The sequence below is a fragment of the Populus alba genome, chromosome 6 (assembly GCF_005239225.2).
Source record: "Populus alba chromosome 6, ASM523922v2, whole genome shotgun sequence".
Taxonomy (NCBI): domain Eukaryota; kingdom Viridiplantae; phylum Streptophyta; class Magnoliopsida; order Malpighiales; family Salicaceae; genus Populus; species Populus alba.
The window spans coordinates 309,979-334,300 of NC_133289.1; the positions used below are offsets into that span (position 1 = coordinate 309,979).

At 35.9% G+C, this 24,322-nt stretch overlaps 2 protein-coding genes and 1 long non-coding RNA gene across 12 annotated transcripts; 2 read left to right on the forward strand and 1 right to left on the reverse strand.

Annotated features, from left to right (window-relative positions):
- Positions 1-85: 85 nt before the first annotated feature.
- Positions 86-24,082, reverse strand: LOC118032251 (acetyl-CoA acetyltransferase 2). Of its 9 annotated transcripts, XM_073409941.1 has the most exons (17): positions 23,893-24,081; positions 23,682-23,780; positions 23,403-23,576; positions 23,173-23,278; positions 22,527-22,665; positions 22,173-22,250; positions 22,025-22,090; positions 21,528-21,613; positions 21,049-21,148; positions 20,852-20,962; positions 20,724-20,765; positions 20,494-20,580; positions 20,072-20,157; positions 8,151-8,250; positions 7,954-8,064; positions 7,826-7,867; positions 7,434-7,682 (listed from the first exon to the last, which is right to left on the reverse strand). In XM_073409941.1, exons 1-17 carry the CDS (start codon positions 23,921-23,923, stop codon positions 7,449-7,451), a joined length of 1,692 nt encoding a protein of 563 aa, XP_073266042.1. In that variant the 5' UTR covers positions 23,924-24,081; the 3' UTR covers positions 7,434-7,448. The 9 variants fall into 9 exon arrangements, with proteins under 9 accessions (XP_034892783.1, XP_034892784.1, XP_073266042.1 ...); XM_073409942.1 differs by lacking the exon at positions 20,494-20,580 and having other exon boundaries at positions 23,893-24,082; XM_073409944.1 differs by lacking the exons at positions 7,434-7,682; positions 7,826-7,867; positions 7,954-8,064 and adding an exon at positions 8,629-8,714 and having other exon boundaries at positions 23,893-24,078.
- On the forward strand, positions 10,103-12,647 carry LOC140955719 (uncharacterized). Its single transcript, XR_012170143.1, has 3 exons — positions 10,103-10,210; positions 11,126-11,206; positions 11,786-12,647. It is a non-coding gene; the product is annotated as an uncharacterized lncRNA (long non-coding RNA).
- Positions 14,552-19,543, forward strand: LOC118032248 (cellulose synthase-like protein E6). Of its 2 annotated transcripts, none has more exons than XM_035036889.2 (8): positions 14,552-15,288; positions 15,376-15,697; positions 17,042-17,182; positions 17,270-17,401; positions 17,632-17,844; positions 17,952-18,176; positions 18,271-18,618; positions 18,874-19,543. In XM_035036889.2, exons 1-8 carry the CDS (start codon positions 15,017-15,019, stop codon positions 19,417-19,419), a joined length of 2,199 nt encoding a protein of 732 aa, XP_034892780.1. In that variant the 5' UTR covers positions 14,552-15,016; the 3' UTR covers positions 19,420-19,543. The 2 variants fall into 2 exon arrangements, 1 of the variants encoding a protein (XP_034892780.1); XR_012170142.1 differs by having other exon boundaries at positions 14,562-15,288; positions 18,271-18,732; positions 18,874-19,001.
- Positions 24,083-24,322: the final 240 nt, after the last annotated feature.

Below are 24,322 nucleotides of genomic sequence, written 5' to 3' on the forward strand. Positions count from 1 at the left end.
ATTGAAACACATTCGTTTACCACATGTTTGGGTAGGGGTTTCAATAAACAAACACCAATGATATATAGCATTTTAACTGAAAGACTTAAGATAAACAAACTCATTTATTTATCTTTGTAAGATTTTGATACACCTTCCATTATTCAAGTGAAGTTACATTGGAAAGAAAAAGTTCTGAATTGCACAACAGTATGATGATGTGAGATGAACAAAATCTATGTCATAGCGAAGAAGGTCCAACCCTTGCAACTTGCCTACAAGATGCAAAAGTGTATTTGTGAACCACTGAAAATTCTTAATAATTCATGCCCTAGGAGGGTGGGATCACCTTTTCCATTCTGGAATCAGTGATGAACCAAAACAATTGGTCAAAGTGTTTCATGGTGCTTTATATTTAAGATACTTGATCAGAATTTGAAATGAGGTAAGAACTAAGACAAAATGATATCACGAAACTGAATAGAACATTCATTTTCCTTACCAAATGTAGAGGGCTTACATGAGTGCAAGGATATTGTTTAAATGCCTTGGAAAGCTGCAAAAGACCAGGAAGTTGAGCTGCTGCATGTTGATTATATTTCATCAATAAAAATCTCTGCTGAAAACCAAGATTTTAGGAATAAATCACTGATCATATCTGATCAGTAGTTATGCAATATTTTTGAATTTTAAATTGTTTTTGTTTCCATGTAAAACTCTAACTCTATTTAAAGAGTATTCTGAGATCAATGAAAGATATCTTCTTCTACAAATTCTGTTTTGCTGTAGCTTTGTGCTAACAAGTGTTCTGCAACTAAAGAACATAACTGTGATGTTTTGTATTAAAAAGATAGGAAATGGCAACAAAGCCCTTGGAGGCTTAAAGAGAGGGTATAAATGAATGAGGGTTAGTGTGGTAATTGAATAATAGATGATAAATATAAATAGAAAGTAAAAAGAGAAAAAAAAAAAAAAAAAGAGGGATCTGAAATTTGGAGAGAGAACCGGCAGGAGAGAAGGGAGGAAGAAGAAGAGAAAAGAGAGGAAAATAAGGGAAAAAGGAAGAGGTTGGAGAAAATAAGTAAAAGGGTAAGATTTTATGCTTTAATATGTATAATATGTTTTCTTTAGCTTTAAATTTTGGTTTTGATTAATTTTAGAGTTTTGAAAATTGTGTTTTGAGTTTATTGATGAATTAATTTGAAGGTTAGGGGTTGATTGTTGTGGGTATTTGATTATTTGGTTGATTTTGAGAGATTGAATTGAAGGATGATGATTTTGAGTTAAGATTTTGTTTGAATGATGAAATTATGTTAGAAATCAGGAGATAACAGTAGATGATCTGTTGAAATTCTGGGTTTGAGGTTGAAGATGACGAAAATTCAATTTGGTCCCTCAATTTGCAAATATTACAGTTTAGTCCCCGAACTTTGGAAATATTGCAGATTGGTCCCTAGGGCATAAATTGAGGTTATGAACAGAACTGAGGATGATTTAAGGGAAAAATTTCAGTATAATTAGGAATATATGATATTTTCAGTTTGGTCCTCCAATTTGACAAATTATGATTTGTCCCCTAAAATTTTGATAAAATCACATTTTAGACCTTGGGGCATAATTCAAGATTATGGAAAAAGATAAGGACAAATTATGGATAAATTTCAGTATGGTTATATATTTACAATTTGGTCCTCAAATTTTGGTAAAATTATGTTTTGGTCCCTAAACTTAGGAGATTAAGCCCGGTTTTATTTTATGCATTGAGATTTTTTGTTTGATTTGTTTTTTAGTATATTTCATATATTTATTGTAGGTTCTTCTAACGATCCTTAATAGGATTTTCGGGTCTTTCGTCTGACATTCCTTTAGTTCAATATTTTCCGGGTGAGTGGAATAATCTTTAATATGCATATAATATAAATAAATATGTATGTTGATTATACAATGAGTACAACTAGTAAATTTCTTGAATATTTATATATGTTGCTTTATTTTCTAAGTACTCATTTATTCTTGAATTTGCACTCGCAATCTGTTAAAGTAAATTCTATTTGATATGATATATGTTTCTTTGATGATTCTGTGAATATCTGTTATGCCTTGATATGGGACTTGTCAGTAACTCCATGCTAACGGAGAATAGTTAGCATGTGTGCACATAGTATTTTGTATACCTAGCTGGTGAGAGAGGCATCAGCTTGTGGCGACTGATCATCCCACAGTGGTCACCGACGGGTGTCATCTGGTCACCTTCGGGTGTCATCTGGTCACCTTCGGGTGTCATCTGGTCACCTACGGGTGTCATCTGATCACCTTCGGGTGTCATATGATCTCTGACATGTAATCCACTACGTTATGATAATATGTTTAGTAAGTATATGTATATGTATATCAAGATAAATCATCTTGCAAACTATTAATATCTGAAATATCTGAAATGTATATTAAATGTTATTCCCTCACTGAGTTGGTTGAACTCACCTCTCATTCTTAATATTATTTCAGGTTCTTAGTTTCTGATAGCAGTTGGACTTTGTTGAGTGTTTCCGCTTCTTCAGTTCTTGTCGGTATGCCTTGCTTGTTCGCGAGGCTTTCCTTTCAGTTTTGATTTGATGTCTTAGACACTCCACTATTACCTTGGTTTAATTAAATTTGGATTTTGACAATGTAATGAATATTATAAATTATTATTTTTGTTTTAATTACCGATGAGAAATTTTGAACTATCATTTGCTTTTATCAGTTTTGAATAATATGATATTTTTGAATATTATGAGACGCTACGTATTTTTGAATAAATTATTCTTTTGATATGTTCGTTCTGAGGCTTAGTGTAGGTGGGGTGTCCTTTCGGCACCGCTCCTGCGTTGCCAGTCACGGACCCGGGATTCGGGTCGTGACAATAACCAACAAATTGGTATTAGAGCAATAGATCTTTCTTGAGGGACTTGTGAGTTGAGAGAAACAAAAACACAAAACCAAATCAAACCACAAACACAACCAAAACACACAAAATGGATTCTGAAACAATCATCTCGCATGGTTCACCACCAATTTTCAATGGTAAAAACTATGAAACTTGGGCCATCAGAATAACTATGCATCTGGAGGCGCTAGATCTCTGGGAAGTTGTGGAAGAAAACTATGTTGTTTCTGACTTGCCTGCAAATCCAACTATAGCCCAACTGAAGATTTACAAGGAGAAGAAGACAAGAAAATCCAAGGCCAAAGCTTGCTTATATGTTGTTGTATCGAATACAATATTCACAAGAATCATGAATGTTGATTCTGCAAAAGGTATTTGGGATTATCTTAAAAAGGAATATCAAGGCAATGAAAGAACCAAAAATATGCAAGTTCTTAATTTAATTAGAGAATTTGAAATGCAAAAGATGAAGGAAACCGAAAACATCAAAGATTATGCTGACAGATTGCTAAGCATAATAAACAAAGTAAGATTGCTTGGAAAAGAATTTTCTGATGATAGAATTGTGCAGAAAATACTGGTTACTATGCTTGAAAAATATAAGTCTAAGATCTCTTCATTAGAAGAGTCAAAAGACTTAACCAGCATCTCCTTTAGAGAATTGACGAATGCACTGTAGGCACAAGAACAGAGAAGATCAATGAGACTTGAAGAATTAATGCAGGGAGCTTTTCAAGCAAGAACTCAATATCAAGGAGGAGGCAAAGACAAGAGATTCATCAAGAAGAAAAAAATTCAAACGTACAGAAACAAGGTGGAAACATTTCCACCATGTACCTACTGTAAAAAAAACAAATCATCAGCCGATCAAATATTGGTGGAGGCCAAATATCAAATGCAGAAAGTGTGGACAGACTGGACATGTTGAAAGAATCTGCAGGACACAACAACTTGAAGAAAAGGCGAATCCTGTTGCACAACAACCTGAAGAGGAGCAGCTGTTTGTTGCATCATGTTTTTCAACAGGAAATAGTTCGAATGATTCCTGGTTGATTGATAGTGGATGCACAAACCACATGACAAACAATCAGGATTTGTTTAAAGAGCTTGACAGAACAACTATTTCCAAATTTAAAATTGGAAATGGTGATCATATTGATGTCAGAGGCAAAGGAACTGTTGTCTTAAATAGTTTGTCAGGTTTGAAGTATATTTCAGATGTTTTATATGTGCCTGACATTGATTAAAACTTGCTCAGTGTTGGACAACTTATAGAAAAAGGGTTCAAAGTAATGTTTGAAGATCAATGGTGTTTGATCAAAGACAGCTTGGGCAACAATGTGTTCAGGGTAAAAATGAAATCAGAAGGTTTTACTTTAAACCTTATGGAGAAGGAGCAGAGTGTGTTTTCTGTAAAAATATGCAGTGATGAACTATGGCATAAAAGGGTTGGACACTTTCATCATGCAGGGCTTATGTATATGCAAAAGCATACTCTTGTAAAAGGAGTACCACAACTGGAGAACAGATCAACAAACTGTGTAGCATGTCAATATGGAAAGCAGGTCAGAAAACCTTTCCCTCATGCAACCTGGAGAGCATCACGAAAACTTTAGCTGATACATACAGACGTTGGAGGTCCTCTAAGTACAGCTTCACTGAATGGCAGCAAATATTATATCATCTTCATTGATGACTATTCCAGGTTCTGTTGGATTTTCTTTCTTAAATTCAAATCTGAAGTTGCTAATGTGTTCTGGAAATACAAAACATGGGTGGAAAACCAAAGTGGGTGCAAGATTCAGACACTAAGATCAGACAATGGAAAGGAGTATACCTGTGGGAGATTCCAACAATTCTGTGATGAATTCAAAATTGAACATCAGCTTACTGCACCTTACACACCTCAACAGAATGGTGTGAGTGAAAGAAAAAACAGGAGTATCATGGAAATGGCTAGATGTATGTTGCATGAAAAAGAGTTGCTAAAGAAATTATGGGCTGAAACTGCAAATACCTCAGTGTATCTACTGAACAAAATGCCAACCAGAGCTTTGCAGAAAAAAACTCCTTTTGAAGCTTGGTTTAGATACAAACCAGACCTGCAACATTTGAAAATTTTTTGTTGTGTTTGTTTTAGTCATGTACCACAGGTGAAAAGAGATAAGCTGGATAAGAAGTCAGAACCTGGAGTATTCATTGGATACAGCAGTCCATCAAAAGCTTACAAAATTTTTCAACCTCAAAATGAAAAAATTCTGGTAAGTAGAGACGTCAACTTTATGGAAGATAAGCAATGTAAGTGAGAGCAACCAGAAGAGCAGCTGGGATCATCAACAGAGAAGCAAGGATCTCCAATCTTGGAGATTGTTAATGACAACATTGACGATGAACCAGTAAGAGGTACAAGATCATTAGCTAAAATTTATGAAAGTAGCAATATTGCTATTTATGAACCTGCAGAATTTAAAGAAGCAGTAAAGAAGAATGAATGGAATGCTGCAATGCAAGAGGAACTTAGAATGATTGAAAAGACTGATACATGGGTGCTGATGGACAAACCTTTACACAAGAAGGCCATAGGAGTAAAATGGGTTTATAGAACCAAACAAAATGCAGATGGTTCTATAAACAAATACAAAGCCAGATTAGTTGTGAAGGGTTATGCTCAAGTGTTCGGTGTGGATTTTTCAGAAACGTTTGCATCAGTAGCACGTTTGGACACAATCAAATTACTACTTGCAGTTGCAGCACAAAAGAATTGGAAAGTTTATCAGCTAAATGTAAAATCTGCATTTCTGAATGGATATCTGCAGGAGGAGATTTACATAGAGCAATCAAGAGGCTTTGAAGTCAGGGGACAAGAGGAGAAGGTCTACCTGCTAAAAAAGGCTTTCTATGGCCTCAAACAAGCTCCTAGAGCATGGTATAGTAGAATTGATGATCATCTACATAAACTTGGCTTTGTTAAAAGTTTAAGTGAGGCAACTTTGTATGTAAAAGGAGTTGATTCAAACTTAATTATTGTATCTGTTTATGTTGATGACTTACTTGTAACAGGGAGTAATAAGACACAAATTGAAGAATTCAAGGCAGAGATGCTTGATGTATTTGAGATGACAGATCTCGGGTTGATGTCTTACTTCCTTGGACTGGAGGTGAAACAAAGTGATGAAGGAATCTTTATATGTCAACAGAAATATGCTAAAGAGATACTGAAGAAATTTCACATGGAAAGTTGTAAGAGCACAAGCACACCAATGAATTTGAAGGAGAAATTCAGCAAGAATGATGGAACAAACAAAGCTGATGAAGGTCAATACAGAAGTTTAATTGGATGTTTAATGTATCTTACAGCTACAAGATCAGACATTACATTTGTTGTGAGCTTGCTGTCACGTTTTATGCATTGTGCAAGTGAAATGCATCTACAAGCTTTAAAAAGGATACTAAGATACATCAAAGGTACATTAAGCTATGGAATAAAGTACTCTCATCTTCATAAACTTATGCTGCATGGATACTTTGATAGTGACTGGGCAGGTTCTGTAGATGACATGAAAAGCACTTCAGGTTACTTTTTCAGCTTTGGATCATGTATGTTTTCTTGGTGTTCAAAGAAGCAAGATAATGTAACTTAAAGCACAACTGAAGTTGAATATGCAGCAAATACTGCTGTTGTCAATCAAGCTATTTGGATAAGGAAAATTCTTGCTGATCTGCATATGAATCAACTGGAACTAACAAAGATTTATGTTGACAATCAAGCTGCAATTTCTATTGCAAACAATCCAGTGTTTTATGGCAGAACTAAGCATTTTAAAATTAAGTTATATTTTCTAAGAGAAGCGCAAAAGGAAGAAGAAGTTATTCTGCTATATTGTAGAACTAATGATCAGATTGCAGATGTTCTAACAAAAGCCCTTCCAAAAGCAAGTTTTGAAGATTTACGAAGAAAGCTTGGTATCTGTTGCTGTTAAGACAAAGAGGAGTATTGTTTAAATGCCTTAGAAAGTTGCAGAAGACCAGGAAGCTGAGCTGCTGTATGTTGATTATATTTCGTCAATAAAGATCTCTACTAAAGACCAAGATTTTAGGAATAAATCACTGATCATATCTGATCAGTAGTTATGCAATATTTTTGAATTGTTTTTGTTTCCATGTAAAACTCTAACTCTATTTAAAGAGTATTCTGAGATCAATGAAAGATATCTTCTTCTACAAATTCTGTTTTGCTGTAGCTTTGTGCTAACAAGTGTTCTGCAACTAAAGAACATAACCAACAAAGGACCAGGGCAGATGCCCCTCCTCCCCCATTGCAGATGCCACCAACTCCATACTTCCCGTTCTTATGTTTTAGTGCCTGCAATATAATTGCACACCTTAATTTGGATTGTGAATGAACGAAACAAAAGGTATGTAAAAGGAATCAATTTTAATGCATCTTCAACCCATTCAAGCAACTGGCTTCCCCTCCGAAATGGTTTCAGACACTGGGCAGGTAAACAGAGTTAAGAAAAAAAAATCTCTAGACAGAAGAAAATTAGAGACTAACTTTGTAGCCTACAGAAAATCCAAACATACACAAGTGTGGGTTGAGAGAGAGATAGATTACACAACAGTGTTCAGAGAGGCCATAAGGAAAAAAACAAACCCAGAGCAAATATGAATAAGCCACTATATAAGTTACCCCTAACAACGTGACCAAGATACGAGCCCCACTGCACCCTAGTGGATGTCCCAAAGATACAGCTCCACCGTGAGCCTTAACTTTTTGCTGCATTCATAACCATCACAATAATTCAGCAAAAAGAAAATAAATGATGAATAACTGAATAGAACATCCAAAATAGTCCCCAAATTTAGAACTAGAATGCACTGATAAATAAGCAATAAAGGTGGAATTAGTTTATAACTCACAGGATTAAGACCAAGCAATTTTTGATTGGCAAGAGCCACAACCTGCAGAGAAGGTAGCAACATGTAACTAGCAAATAGCTACTTCAATAAGACAATGGTGGTATGAAGGTGAAGGAATGGCTACTTACAGAAAAGGCTTCATTTATTTCACAGAAATCAATCTGAGAAGCCTCCAAACCAGCGTTTGAAATAGCTTTTGGTATTGCAAGGGCTGGTGCAGTTGTAAATAACTCGGGGGCCTGCCAAGATAATGTTATTTCAGCACTACCTTATTTGAAGTTGTGCTCTGCCAAGCCCAAGAAAACACAAACATTCTTTAAACTACCTGAGCAGCATCAGCATATCCTCTTATCTTCGCAATTACTTGCAACCCGAGCTTTAATGCCTTCTCCCCACTCATTGGCACTAGTGCAGCAGCACCATCACTGTTAATCATAACATCACCAACCAATAATGAAATGAAAAAAGAAGTGCTTTGACACCAAAATGATCATGGGTACATAATTGATTCCATTATGCATGGGTGATGAACTTAAAACATGTGGCCATTGATTTTTCTGAGAAGGTAAAAGGCATATAAACCTAAACCAGCTTTGGCTAGCAATGTTTTATTACATAAAAAAGAGTCAGCTAGCACTTGAGTTGATGTTCTATAGTTATAGTGGGCGAAGGATTTCATTCGTGGGTGAGTTCTAGTTTAGGAAGCCAGACGCATTCATAATTTTCATGGTAAATTATGCTAATCTTGATGCATCTACAATGATCTAAAACAATTCTCCAAGGACAAGGGCGTGAGAGAGAACCTTATGCTAGAAGCATTGCCAGCAGTAACAGAGCCACCATTCTCCTTGAAACTCGGTCTAAGCTTCCTAAGTTTTGCAGCATCAAACTAGGAAGAGACATGTGAAAAGAGAGAAACAGAATAAATTGGCTTTTCATTTGAAACAAAATTTTTAACTTGATAACTGGTATCTTCATTTTGGAAATGATTGAAATGGATGGTACAATAGGTAACTATCTATAATATCTGGAAAAACTGAAGCTGATAGCCTTCATGAGCTCAATGCAACAAGAAATAAAGCCAAATACTTGTGTTTGTTCTTTACATATTACTACAGCACTGCTGGGATCAAATTTACAAACACGTAAAGGCAAATATCTTCATTCTGAAAAGAGAATTGGCTCATCTTACAAAAAACAATTGGACTTGAACACTCCCATCTAGAATCTATTTTGGTATTCAATTGAGAAGAAAAACATGCATAAAATCTAAGCTAGATGTGCAACCACTCTATTTACCTTTCCCAATCCATCATCTTTGTCAACAATGGTGGACGGCTTCCCTCTTCCCCCAGAAACTTCAACCTGCATGTAGAATCAATTAATGTTTGGCATATAAAGAAAGCAGATTGAGACAGATCATATCAGAATTAAGAATCACACCGGAACTACTTCCCAGGAAAAGTGACCACTATTTTGCACAGCAATCCCACGCTCAAAACTTTGAATAGCATAAGAATCCTGTAATAAAGCATTGATAGAAACAGCCAAAACATTAACAAACTCAAAGGGTGAAACATACATCTACTAAATCATAATAAAAATTCTCGTTTTGAAAACTGTGTTGTTTGGATACATGTGACAATGGAGGAGTTCTGACATCACCAAATAAAAAAGTTCAAATGTGAAAAAAGAGGATTTAAGTGGCATACTTGTAGGGTGAAAAACACAAGAAAATTTTAAGCATGCAGAATGCTATACTACTAGTATACCTGATCATCCCTTGTTATACTAATCTGATCTGCACATATTTCTGCACAAACTCCCATTCCAAAGTCATTATAAACATCCCACAGCCCATCTTTCATCATGCCATCAACAATAGTATCATGTCCTAATCGAGACCCTTTTCTGTTTAGAAATTAGGGTAAGAATGAATAACGAGATATTCTAACCATCAGGTAGACATGGACAAATACAAACGTTAATAAACAACTGATTGGATTAGCAATAGCAACAACCAAGCAGCAAGCAGCAAACATAATCAATGCAAAGTATTGGACATGTAGCTTGCTCAACAAAACAAAATTTTTACGTTACAGAGGATTTGGTTTCATATAAAGTATCAAAACAGTAGACTTGATGTAATGTTTTGAATTAATGAAATAGGAAATTACAACAAAGCCCTTGGAGGCTTAAAGAGTAAGTATATTAAAATGAGGGGTATAGTTGTAATTGGACAAATAGTTGATATATAAATAGAAAAAAGAAAGATCTGAAAATTTTGAGAGAGAATCGGCAGGAGAGAAGGGAGGAAGAAGAAGAAGAGAAAAGAGGGGAAAATAAGGGAAAAAGAAAAGGAGTTGAGGAAATAAGTTAAAAAAGGTAAGATTTAGGTTGTTTAATGTGTATAATATGTTAATTAAGCTTTAATTTCAGTTTTGATGAATGTTAGGGTTTTGAGAATTTGTGTTTTGGTTTAAATTGATGAATTAAATTGAATGATGGAGGTTGATTGTTGTGTTTAATTGATGATTTAGTTGATTATGGAAGATTGTGATGATTTTGAGTTATGAATTGTGTAAATGGTGAAATTTGAGTTAGAAATCAGGGGAGAACAGTGGGGTTCCTGTTAAAATTCTGGAATGGAGGTTGAAGATGACAAATTCAATCTGGTCCCTCAATTTCCGAAAATTACAGTTTAGTCCCCGAACTTTGGAAAATTACAGATTGGTCCCTGGAGCATATTCCGAGATTCTGAACAGAATAACATATGAATTATGGGTAGAATTACTGTATAGATAAGATAATTTAACACTTTCAATTTGGTCCTCCAATTTAACAAAAATTACAATTTGACCCTAAAAATTTGGTAAAATTCCAGAATGGTCCCTGGAGCATAATGATACATCCTGGACAGAATTGAGGATTAATTAAGGTCAGAATTTCAGTATATTCATGGATTTATGACAAATTTCAGTTTGGTCCTCCATTTGACAAAAGTTACAATTTGGCCCTAAAAATATGGAAAAATTCCAGATTAGTCCCTAGCTGTAATCCTAGATTTTTCAGATTATTTTGATGAATAATTAAGGCTTATTTAGTGAATTATTACCAATTTTATTAGTTGTTTTTATTATGGATTAGATTTCGGGAAAACCGTTAGATTTTGGGTTTTTAAGAAAATTGACTAGTTAGTTCAAAAACATATAGGATTACGGAATACACACTTAGTTAAGTATATTAAATAGGTTATATGTTCTTTTAAGTCATTCTTGAATATGTCTCCTTTGTATTCAGATAATCCTGATATTCTACCGGCGGGACGTCAGTAGGATTTTCTTCGGTGTTTGCTTTTGAGTGATGTTGCTTTTGAGTCAGGTGAGTGAATAATTTTCCATATGCATGAGAAATAGTATAAATATTTGATTTGTTAATATGAATTGAGTCATGCTTATGCTGATTATTATCCTTGTTATGATAAAGCATGATCAATTATTGAATTTGAATTCTTGATATGAACCAACATATATTTTGAATTGACTTCTGAATTGATAGCTCCTCATTTGATTGATGTAATGAGTTGAGCTTTGAGATACGAATATGTTTGTTTGATTACGATTATGAACCTATGGTATGTCAGTCAGAATACCTATGCTAACAGGGTAGTGTTAGTCTTTGTGCACATCGTATTTGAACCCTAGTTGGTCGGGGGAGTCACCAACCTGTGTGGACTGATCATCCCACAGTACGGAGCCTCATGCTCATTGCATTTTGATTTTCTGACGAGCTTTACCATATAATCTTCTTGTTATGACCTATTTGAGAAACCTTCCAATAAGAACCTAGAGCCATAATTGTATATATATTCTCATTGTTGTATTACCTCGTGTGTGTATATTGAACGTTATCTACTTACTAAGTTGTTGAACTTACCCTCTCATTATTTATCCTTTTCAGGCTTTTAGTTTGATAGCAGGTCACTTTTGTTGAATCTTCTGAACCTGCTTTTTTGTTGTAAATTGTACCTTCCTTTTATGTCAAGTTAGTGCTCCAAAACTATGAATATATATGAACTCTTGTATTAAGACAATCGAATTATATTATAAAGTTAGTTTTGTTGTAACTGCTGCGTTGAACAACTCTGATTGAGTTTTGAAGGATAAGTTTGTATGTAAGTTTGGGTTCGCATAGGTACGGAACCTTGGAGGGGAACCTTGCCTATGTGCCGGTCATGGATCCGGGATTCGGGTCGTGACACTTGAAGTTCCAAAAGATGATCTTGGAGTACGAAATAACCAGACTTGATCCCACCTAACTAAGTTCACTCCCAATCAGAACACAATTGAAAGCACTATCGTAGCTCAATTACCACTAGTAACTTGCCATTTTCCTCTTATCAAAATATGAAAACTTACCTTTTATAAGAAACCCTCTAAATTCACAAGCACAACCCTTCTCACATGACCATGACTATTGAAAATCACAAAAGCGGCAAAACAACATGATCCAAAGTCCAACGAGTGACACAAAACCAAACCTTGCATCTGCTAGATACTAAGGAGCATTAGACATGCTTTCCATCCCACCAGCCACAACAACATCATTGATACCCAATTGTATTGTCTGTGCTGCAAGCATAGTTGCTGAGAACCAAAAAAGGACATGATCAAACAACAAACTCATGGAAACTAGCAATCTTCCCAAATTATCAATTGATCACCAGAAGGTGAAAAAAATACCAAACCTCTAGCACGTAAAGAATCTTACCTTTCATCCCAGAAGCACAAACTTTATTGATAGTAGTGCAAATGACTGAATTAGGAATACCAGCACCTAAAGCAGCTTGTCTAGCAGGAGCTTGTCCTAAATTAGCACTAAGAACATTGCCAAAGAACACTTCTTGCACAAGCGATGGATCAATGTTTGCCCTTTGAAGAGCACCTAGTAACCCATAACAGAAGTAAAATTCACACCAAGTTTGATAGTAGAAATCATTGAACATCAAACTAACGATTCATATATCACTAAAAGATGAGAAATTTTTACATTGAATAGCAATGGAACCAAGCTTTGTAGCGGTGAAAGAAGAAAGAGAACCAAGAAATCCTCCCATGGGTGTACGAGCAACACCCACAATGCAAACATCTGTTCCCACATGAAAAAGCACAACAATTCAGCTATAACTAACAACAAAAAGAACTGAACAAAATATACATAAATGAAATTAAAACAAGAAGAAGAAGAAGATAGGACCATCACTTTGCCTGCTCAGAGGAATCTCCTTATTTCCGAAGGTATGAACTTTTCAATTCTGCTATATCTAATTTGATGACTACATCTTTGAATAAAATGCAGTCAATTACTTGTGTTTCTTGCAACATTAAGAACTTTATTAGACTGGTAGAAAACTTTATGTTCCCCAGGCATCTAGCCCATGGATTCATGCATTTGCATATGCCTTCTTTGCCGACCGAGCATATGGTCTCATAGAATTTCTATGGTGTGATGGTACATTTCAAGGCTGGTGGAATGATCAAAGGATTTGGATGTTCAAAAGAACAACATCCTATTTAGTTGGCTTCTGTGACACTATCCTAAAGATGTTAGGATTCACAAATCATGCCTTTGTAGTCACTGACAAGGTTGCGAGTGGGGATGCGTCTAAGAGATACGAGCAAGAGATTATGGAGTTTGGTGTCCCTTCACCAACGTTTAACATCTTAGCAACACTTGCCCTCCTGAACATTTTTATTTTTATTGGTGGAATAAAGATGGTGATTTCGGATGTCGAAAACAAGGTTTTAGACCTATTCACATCGCAGATAGTTCTATCTGGGCTCATAGTTTTGATCAACCTACCAGTATACGAAGGGCTCTTCTTTTGAAAGGACAGTGGCAGGGATTCCCAATTCAGTGACATACAAATCACTTATTGTTTCACTGTTGGCTTGTGCAATTGCCCTGCACTAAAATGACCATATCCCTCTTCAAACCTACTAGTTATGCTGCCTATTTTCTACTCACTAATAAATCAATGTAAGATCATGTGGCTGATGATATGTTTGTTACTTTTGGTGCTTTCCGAGTTGTATCAAACGTGGCCATGATTGTGCAGTTTTATGTTTCAAAATGTTTGCATATACATGGAGGAACATCAAAGAAAAGGACCCAATAGAGCTTAATGATTGCTCAGAAATTGCACAAAAAAGGAATTGAATAATTCATGGAATACTTCAGTTATTTGTACTTCAAAAATAGTAAATGAAAGATCATTAACAGCTCAAAACAAATATGTCTGAGTTTTCCTGAATGAGGACACCAAGTAAGAAGAAAATAAGATGCTTTAGGAAAACAAACTTTACATTTCATGTCTCTCACTCTTTTCCTTCATAATTGTAGAAAAACTAGTATATAAAGAACAGGATTTTGTTTAAGCAGATGAACAACCGAAAAGAACAAAGAACAGAATTTTCAGCAGAGTGAACAGAGAGCAGAATAGTCTCATATGGTTACTGTCATCCCTTGTCTTTTATTTATAGAAGTCAAATATTACGGAATTGTAAAAAGAAAAAGAAACGTAACTGTCATAATCTGTCCTTTATCTAAGGAGTTATGTAACTAACTAGATGTATTCTAGATAAGTTTAACTTTAACGAATTGAAAAACATACTAATCAACATCAAGAATATGCTGCCATTAATAGATAGACAGCAATGCAAGAGACCACAGCTAAGTAACGTTGTTCCAGCTTCGGTGCCATAGCTTCAACAACAATATCTCTTCTCTGTAAAAATTATTTGTTATTTATATTTTTGTAACAGATTTTTTTGGTATGAAACATATATATTTTTAGAAACCGGCAAGCTTTTTAAAGCACAAAAGTTGTAAAAATCTCATTTCCACAAAACTTACAGTTTCCAACCGCTATGCAAAAACATACTGCGATGCCACAAACTAAAATAAGCTTGGCTGGTAAGCTTTTTAAAGCACAAAAATTGTGAAAGTCTCAATTTCTAACATATTTATTTTCTAGAGATTCCTCTAGTTTCTCAACCACACTCTAAACCAAACATGTGTGCCAAACATAGCCTTGAACATAAGACTCACTTGTCTTTTCTGCTTCTATATGTGCTTGTTCTTTCATAATCTCTCGGGGTGTGTGTGTGTGTGTGAGAGAGAGAGAGAGAGATGGGAAAAAATGAATATCTTCCACTCTTTGAAACAAGGGCATCAAGAGGAAGGCTTCTGTTCAAACTATACGTGCTTACAATATTTGTTGCTATTTGTATGATACTGGTGTATAGAGTGAGTTACTTGCCAGTTGAAGGAGCAGTAGAAATATGGAGTTGGATTGGAATGTTCTTCGTAGAGCTATGGTTCAGTTTTTACTGGTTTATCACTCAACTTGTTCGATGGAACCCCATTTATCGTTACACTTTCAAGGACAGGCTCTCCCAGAGGTTTTAAATGTTTCCATTTTCACTGTATGTGCTTTACTATATCCAAGCTAGACACTTTGGTTCTGATGACTATGAACTGCTTGATAGGTACGAGAAGGATTTGCCAGGGGTAGACATATTTGTGTGCACTGCAGACCCAGAAATTGAGCCACCAACTATGGTTATCAACACGGTCTTATCTATGATGGCCTACGATTACCCACCGGAGAAGCTGAGTGTCTATCTATCGGACGATGGTGGCTCAGACTTGACCTTTTATGCAATGTTAGAGGCATCAAGATTCTCAAAACATTGGCTACCATTTTGCAAGAAGTTGAAGATACAACCAAGATCACCAGAGGCCTACTTTCGGACAGCTCTTGAGCCACTAGATGACCCTAACAAGGCCAAAGAGTGGTTGTTTGTCAAGGTAAACATCGTAGATTTCATGGCCTCTTTTCTTAACAGTTTATAGTGTCGTGTTTCATAATGAGAAATCTGTAAATCAACCCTGAACGCTTCAAGTAGTAATTAAAGGTGATTAACACGGCATGGATCGGTAATAAAAGGGAAGTTAAAATAGTGAAAGGTGCTTACTACTTATAAACGAGAAAAGATCATTAGCGTTTTGTTGCTATCTTAAAACAGAAAAAAAGACGAAGAGGATAAACAAATAAATTTATCTCCGAAATCATTTTGTAACTGCACGTAAACATTTCCCTGTGTCCCACATGGTTTGGTCTAGTCTAGCTTAATTCCTTGCAATTGGAGGAGTGGTCCAAAACAAGACAAGAGATTTGTCCATCTTGTTCAGTTGAGGTCCACTTCCATCTTGAAAGCAGACAATTCTAGCAGATGCGTGTGAGGTTGTGCTTGGAGCCAGAGGAGATGAAACTATTGGTATCCACCAGAAATTGTGGTGGTGACCCACTCTTACTGCTGTTGGGACAATTATTTCCCATGTGGTCAGAATCAAACGTCAAGCTTGCGTCTGTAACTCTTCCATCACCTTAAATCAAATGGACGATGATGCATGAGGAGTTGTGTCATCTTTCCACTAAGGTTGGAGGAAAAAAAGCAAATTGATTATAATAGCTAGGGGTAATTCAATATGTTCTCAACCTTTTCCTTTTATTATTGTTATAATAAGGTATAGTTAGGAAATACTACTATTGAGATATGGTTAAGATTAAAAATTTAGCAAGCGGCCTAATATAAAGATTAAAAAAGAACAAGGAAAAAACTTTAACAAAACTATGAATCATTAGATCATAATCTTACTAATCTAATAAAGCATATATATATTTTGAAATCTTCAATTTCCAAGTATTTTTTTAATATATTCATTTTTAATACTTTAATTTCTCACACATATAGATCTACTATGGTATTACTAAATTTAATCTAGTCTAACCCAGTAATTTATTGAATTAAAACCTCACTCGAGTTAGATTTCAAATTAAACTAAATAAGAATTTTCTACGATAATTAATCTATAATCCAATCAAAATTTGATTTGATTTTTAAAAAATCAAAATAACATTTTTTTTTTAATCTTGAAACGATATCATCTTGAATTTACTCGAGTTAATTCACTCAATTTATAATTTGAATTATGAACCAAGCTAGATTTAATAACTTTAATCCAAGTAAATGACTTCATTAATCCGGTCTCTTTTTTTATTGTTGGAACATATTGTCTGGGTTGATTTGTTTTATTTTATTTTTTAGTTTCAAATTTGATTACAGTTGAGCTCTGCTTTCTTAATTACAGAAACTATACATAGACATGAAGTTCCAGATTGAAGCAACCACAAAGCTAGGCAAAGTTCCAGAGGAAATTCGCAAAGAACACAAGGGATTTCGCGAGTGGAATTTCATCTCAAGTCGACGAGACCACCAAACCATCCTTGAAGTACTTCATCTTCGTCATTTCTGGTCCCATAATGAGTACGTCGACGCATGAAATACCTTAGGTTGATAGAGTTGACTTGTTTTGTAGATTCTGATAGATGGAAGAGACCCTCAGGCTATGGACAATGAAGGACAACCTTTGCCAACTTTGGTATATTTGGCTCGTGAAAAGAGACCTCAATATCCTCACAATTTTAAAGCAGGAGCCATGAATGCACTGGTAAACAGTCCATATATAGTGTTCTATCAAGCCATAACTTAAATAGTATTTGGTTACTGTCATAAGACAGAAGAGACACAGACGGGACAATGAAGACAAAGAATACATGTTCTCTTGCACTTCCAAAAATGTTCTAAAAATAAATATATTTTATGCATTTATCTTCGTCTATTTATCTGTAACATTGCAGGCATAAAAACTAACCGTGCTTGACAATATTGCTTAACTAGATAAGGGTGTCTTCGAGGATAAGCAACAGTCCGATTATCCTCAACGTTGACTGTGACATGTACTCGAATAATTCATACTCGGTAAGAGATGCACTATGCTTTTTCATGGATGAAGAAAAGGGTCGTGAGATTGGATATATACAGTATCCACAGGCGTTTGAGAACATCACAAAGAATGATATTTACTGCAATTCATTGAATATAGAAATGGAGGTATGCATTTGTCAAGCACTCCTGATTTGTTAAATAGTTGAATGAGGAAATATACACTAACAAAGGTTCTATGGATTCTGTGCTGCTATCCATAACTGGCTATCTAGGTGGACTTTCCAGGATTAGATGGGAATGGAGGGCCTCTATATATCGGTAGCGGGTGCTTTCACAGGCGAGAGGCTCTTTGTGGGAGGAGGTACAGTAATGAAAATAAGGTAGACTGGAAGGAAGGGAATGGCAGGAAGGTTAAAGAAAGTGCTGGAGTCCTGGAAGAAGTATGCAGAATTCTTGCTAGTTGTACCTACGAAGCGAATACCGAATGGGGAAAGGAGGTATCTCTCTCTCTCTCAAACACAAGCCAGCACTCGCAAAGAACAATCTTGCATGCACAAATTAATGGCAATGACTAAAGTTGCAATTTCACAGATGGGTTTGAAATATGGCTGTCCAGTGGAGGATGTAATCACAGGACTCTCTGTGCAATGTAAAGGTTGGAGATCTATGTACTTCATTCCTGAAAGAAAGGGTTTCTTGGGACTAGCTCCTACAACACTATTGCAGACATTGGTTCAGCACAAGAGATGGTCTGAAGGTGATTTTCAAATATTGATAACAAGGCACAGCCCCTTCCTGTTAGGACACAAAAGGATACCCCTAAAACTTCAACTTTCATACTGTATCTACTTGTTATGGCCTACCAGCTGGTTCGCTGTGCTGTACTATCTTGTTGTGCCGCCCCTTTGCCTGCTCAAGGGCATCTCCTTGTTTCCGAAGGTATGAACCTTTCAATTCATCAGCTAAAACAATTGATCCTCTTATCTTAGCCAAGATAAATTTCAACAATAAACCAAGCTTAAGGATACAACAAATTTCAATCCACATATCAAGGTGCATAGTCACCCTGCTCCTCGTTGTCATCCTTGAATCATTCACACTATTATCACCATCGTCATCTTTATCTATTCTTAACATGTCATGATTTTCTAAATTTTCCACTCAACTACTCGCTGAATCATCTTGCTCTTTCAGTTATCAAGCCCCTGGATCCAATCATTCGCATATGCCATCTTTGCCAATCGTGCATATGGCCTCGTAGAATTTGTTTGGAGTGGTGGCACAATTCAAGGTTGGTGGAATGGTCAAAGAATTTGGGTGTTTAAAAGAACAACTTCCCACTTATTTGGCTTCTTTGACGCTATCAGAAAGTTGTTGGGATTCAGCGCCTCTACCTTTGTGATCACCACAAAGGTGGCTGAAGAGGATGTTTCCGAGAGATATGAGAAAGAAAAAATGGAGTTCGGTGTTTCATCACCAATGTTTAACATTTTAGCAACACTGGCACTGCTCAACATGTTCAGTTTTGTTGGTGGTATAAAGATGCTGATAATGGATGTTGAAAGTAAGGTTCTTGACCTATTGGCATTGCAGATAATTCTATGTGGGCTCTTAGTTTTGATCAATCTACCAATATACCAAGGACTCTTCTTTCGAAAGGACAGCGGCAGGATGCCCAATTCAGTAACATACAAGTCAATTACTGTTTCACTCTTGGCTTGTTCAATAGCCTTGTACTAAAAACAGTGTACCCTTCTTCAAACCCAAGTATAAACTGCTCGACCATGCATTTGTAGAACTATGATGACACGCATAGTTTCTAAATACAAATAAAAGCTTACCAAGTAGTAATTTCATAGAGAAATTTCCATATGGTTGAGAATGCATGTATGGCATTATTGAAACACATTCGTTTACCACATGTTTAGGCAGGGGTTTCAATAAACAAACACCAATGCTATATACCATTTTAACTGAAAGACTTAAGATAAACGAAATCATTTATTTATCTTTGTAAGATTTTGATACACCTTTCATTATTCAAGTGAAGTTACATTGGGAAAAAAAGTTCTGAATTGCACAACAGTATGATGATGTGAGTTGAACAAAATCTGTCATAGCAAAGAAGGTCCAACCCTCGCAACTTGCCTACAAGATGCAAAAGTGTATTTGTCAACCACTGAAATTCTTAATAATTCAAGCCCTAGGAGGGTGGGATCACCTTTTCCATTCTGGAATCAGTGATGAACCGAAACAATTGGTCAAAGTGTTTCATGGTGCTTTATATTTAAGATACTTGATCAGAATTTGAAATGAGGCAAGAACTAAGACAAAAAGATATCACGAAACTGAATAGAACATTCATTTTCCTTACCAAATGTAGAGGGCTTACATGAGTTCAAGGACCAGGGCAGATGCCCCTCCTCCCCCATTGCAGATGCCACCAACTCCATACTTCCCATTCTTATGTTTTAGTACCTGCAATATAATTGCACACCTTAATTTGGATTCTGAATGAACGAAACAAAAGGTATGTAAAAGGAATCAATTTTAATGCATCTTCGACCCATTCAAACAACTGGCTTCCTCTCCGAAATGGTTTCAGGCACTGGGCAGGTAAAGAGAGTTACAAAAAAAAAAAACTCAAGACAGAAGAAAATTAGAGACTTTGTAGCCTACAGAAAATCCAAACATACACAGGTGTGGGTTGAGAGAGAGACAGAATACACAGCAGTGTTCAGAGAGGCCATAAGAAACAAAAAGAAAAGAACAAAAAAAACAGAGTAAATATGAATAAGCCACTATATAAGTTACCCCTAGCAGCGTGACCAAGATACGAGCCCCACTGCATCCTAGTGGATGTCCCAAAGATACAGCTCCACCATGAGCATTAACTTTTTTCTGCATTCATAACCATCTAAATACTTCAGCAAAAAGAAAATAAATGATGAATAACTGAATAGAACATCTAAAATAGCCCCCAAATTTAGAACTAGAATGCATTGACAAATAAGCAATAGAGGTGGAATTAGTTTATAACTCACAGGATTAAGACCAAGCAATTTTTGATTGGCAAGAGCCACAACCTGCAGAGAAGATAGCAACATGTAACTAGCAAATAGCTACTTCAATAAGACAATGGTGGTATGAAGGTGAAGGCATAGCTACTTACAGAAAAGGCTTCATTTATTTCATAGAAATCAACCTGAGAAGCCTCCAAACCAGCGTTTGAAATAGCTTTTGGTATTGCAAGGGCTGGTGCAGTTGTAAATAACTCGGGGGCCTACCAAGACAACGTTATTTCAGCCCTACGTTATTTGAAGTTGTGCTCTGCCAAGCCCAAGAAAAGACAAACATTCTTTAAACTACCTGAGCAGCATCAGCATATCCTCTAATCTTCGCAATTACTTGCAACCTGAGCTTTAATGCCTTCTCCCCACTCATTAGCACTAGTGCAGCAGCACCATCACTGTTAATCATAACAGCACCAACCAGTAATGAAATGACAAAAGATGTGCTTTGACACTAAAATGATCATGGGTACATAATTGATTCCATTATGCATGGCTGATGAACTTAAAACATGTGAGCGTTGATTTTGCTGAGAAGGTAAAAGGCATATAAAACTAAAAACCAGCTTTGGCTAGCAATGTTTTATTCATAAAACAGAGTCAGCTAGCACTTGAGTTGATGTTCTATAGTTATAGTGGGCGAAGGATTTCATTCGTGGGTGAGTTCTAGTTTAGGAAGCCAGACGCATTCATAATTTTCATGGTAAATTATGCTAATCTTGATGCATCCACAATGATCTAAAACAATTCTCCAAGGACAAGGGCGTGAGAGAGAACCTTATGCTAGAAGCATTGCCAGCAGTAACAGAGCCACCATTCTCCTTGAAACTCGGTCTAAGCTTCCTAAGTTTTGCAGCATCAAACTAGGAAGAGACATGTGAAAAGAGAGAAACAGAATAAATTGGCTTTTCATTTGAAACAAAATTTTTAACTTGATAACTGGTATCTTCATTTTGGAAATGATTGAAATGGATGGTACAATAGGTAACTATCTATAATATCTGGAAAAACTGAAGCTGATAGCCTTCATGAGCTCAATGCAACAAGAAATAAAGCCAAATACTTATGTTTGTGCTTCACATATTGCTACAACACTGCTTGGATCAAATTTACAAACACATGAAGGCAAATATCTTCATTCTGAAAAGAGAATAGGCTCATCTTACAAAAAACAACTGGACTTGAGCACTCCCATCTAGAATCTATGTTGGTATTCAATTGAGAAGAAAAACATGCATAAAATCTAAGTTAGATGTGCAAACCACTCTATTTACCTTTCCCAATCCATCATCTTTGTCAACAATGGTGGAGGGCTTTCCTCTTCCCCCAGAAACTTCAACCTGCATGTAGTACAAATCAATTAATGTTTGGCATATACAGAAAGCAGATTGAGACAGATCATATCAGAATTAAGAATCACACCGGAACTACTTCCCAGGAAAAGTGACCACTATTTTGCGCAGCAATCCCACGCTCAAAACTTTGAATAGCATAAGAATCCTGTAATAAAGCATAGATAGAAACAGCCAAAACATTAACAAACTCAAAGAGTGAAACATACATCTACTAAATCATAATAAAAAATCTCGTTTTGAAAACTGTGTTGTTTGGATACATGTTACAAGGGAGGAGTTCTGACATCACCAAATAAAAAGGTTCAAATGTGAAAAAAGGGGATTTAAGTGGCATACTTGTAGGGTGAAAAACACTAGATAATTTTAAGCATATATTTCTGCACAAACTACTAGTATATTTTAAGCTATACTACTAGTATACCTGATCATCCCTTATTATACTATGCTGATCTGCACATATTTCTGCACAAACTCCCATTCCAAAGTCATTATAAACATCCCACAGCCCATCTTTCATCATGCCATCAACAATAGTATCATGTCCTAATCGAGACCCTTTTCTGTTTAGAAAATAGGGTAAGAATGAATAACGAGATATTCTAACCATCAGGTAGACATGGACAAATACAAACATTAATAAACAACTGACTGGATTAGCAATAGCAACAACCAAGCAGCAAACAGCAAACATAACCAATGCAAAGTATTGGACATGTAGCTTGCTCAACAAAACAAAATTTTTATGTTACAGAGGATTTGGTTTCATATAAAGTATCAAAACAGTAGACTTAAAGTTCTAAAAGATGATCTTGGAGTACGAAATAACCAGACTTGATCCCACCTAACTAAGTTCACTCCCAATCAGAACACAATTGAAAGCACTACAGTAGCTCAATTACCACTAGTAACTTACCATTTTCCTCTTATCAAAATATGAAAACTTACCATTTATAAGAAACCCTCTAAATTCACAAGCACAACCCTTCTTACAAGACCGTGAATATTGAAAAGCACAAAAGCAGCAAAACAACATGATCCAAAGTCCAACGAGTGACACAAAACCAAACCTTGCATCTGCTAGATACTTAGGAGCATTAGACATGCTTTCCATCCCACCAGCCACAACAACATCATTGATACCCAATTGTATTGTCTGTGCTGCAAGCATAGTTGCTGAGAACCAAAAAAGGAAATGATCTAACAACAAACTCATGGAAACTAACAATCTTCCCAAATTATCAATTCATCACCAGAAGCTTAAAAAATTACCAAACCTCTAGCACGTAAAGAATCTTACCTTTCATCCCAGAAGCACAAACTTTATTGATAGTAGTGCAAATGACTGAATTAGGAATACCAGCACCTAAAGCAGCTTGTCTAGCAGGAGCTTGTCCTAAATTAGCACTAAGAACATTGCCAAAGAACACTTCTTGCACAAGCGATGGATCAATGTTTGCCCTTTGAAGAGCACCTAGTAACCCATAACAGAAGTAAAATTCACACCAAGTTTGATAGTAGAAATCATTGAACATCAAAGAAACGATCCATATATCACTAAAAGATGAGAAATTTTTACATTGAATAGCAATGGAACCAAGCTTTGTAGCGGTGAAAGAAGAAAGAGAACCAAGAAATCCTCCCATAGGTGTACGAGCAACACCCACAATGCAAACATCTGTTCCCACATGAAAAAAGCACAACAATTCAGCTATAACTAACAACAAAAAGAACTGAACAAAATATGCATAAATGAAATTAAAAGAAGAAGAAGAAGAAGAAGATAGGACCTCGTGGCTTTATAGAATCTGAAGAAGCCATAGAAGCAGTTCAAAGAATTCGCTTGAAAGACGAGGGAAATGGATCAGGAGAAAATGATGGGAGGGGTCAGCAGTCTCTTGAAAGATTTTAGAAAGACAGCGAGAACTATTTGCGTCACTTTTTGTTTCGTTTGTTTAATTTAACGTTAGCCATTCTACCTTGGAATGCGTAATACGTCTCTCCCTCCAAAAATAAAAAATAAAATAAAAAAGTAATATTAGGGCAAACTACAGATACCCCTCCATCCATTGGATAACTTTCGATTCGGTCCCCAGACCTGGTGGATTGGCTCATATCGATCGAAACAATGTTAATTCATATTTTCTGGATCGACTAAACGACATGTTTGGAAGAGCAACATTTGGAGCATATCCATAAAGAGTTGAATCTTGTTTTAGG

Coding starts and splice junctions, on each gene's coding strand:
- LOC118032251 (XM_073409941.1), bottom strand. CDS start 23,923: ATGGCTTCTTCAGATTCTATAAAGCCACGAG. Junction 20,963..21,048: donor GATATGCTGATGCTGCTCAG/GTAGTTTAAAGA, acceptor TTGTCTTGGTAG/GCCCCCGAGTTATTTACAAC. Junction 8,065..8,150: donor GATATGCTGATGCTGCTCAG/GTAGTTTAAAGA, acceptor TTATCTTGGCAG/GCCCCCGAGTTATTTACAAC.
- LOC118032248 (XM_035036889.2), top strand. CDS start 15,017: ATGGGAAAAAATGAATATCTTCCACTCTTTGAAACAAGGGCATCAAGA. Junction 17,402..17,631: donor CAGGAGCCATGAATGCACTG/GTAAACAGTCCA, acceptor TTGCTTAACTAG/ATAAGGGTGTCTTCGAGGAT. Junction 18,619..18,873: donor GCATCTCCTTGTTTCCGAAG/GTATGAACCTTT, acceptor TTGCTCTTTCAG/TTATCAAGCCCCTGGATCCA.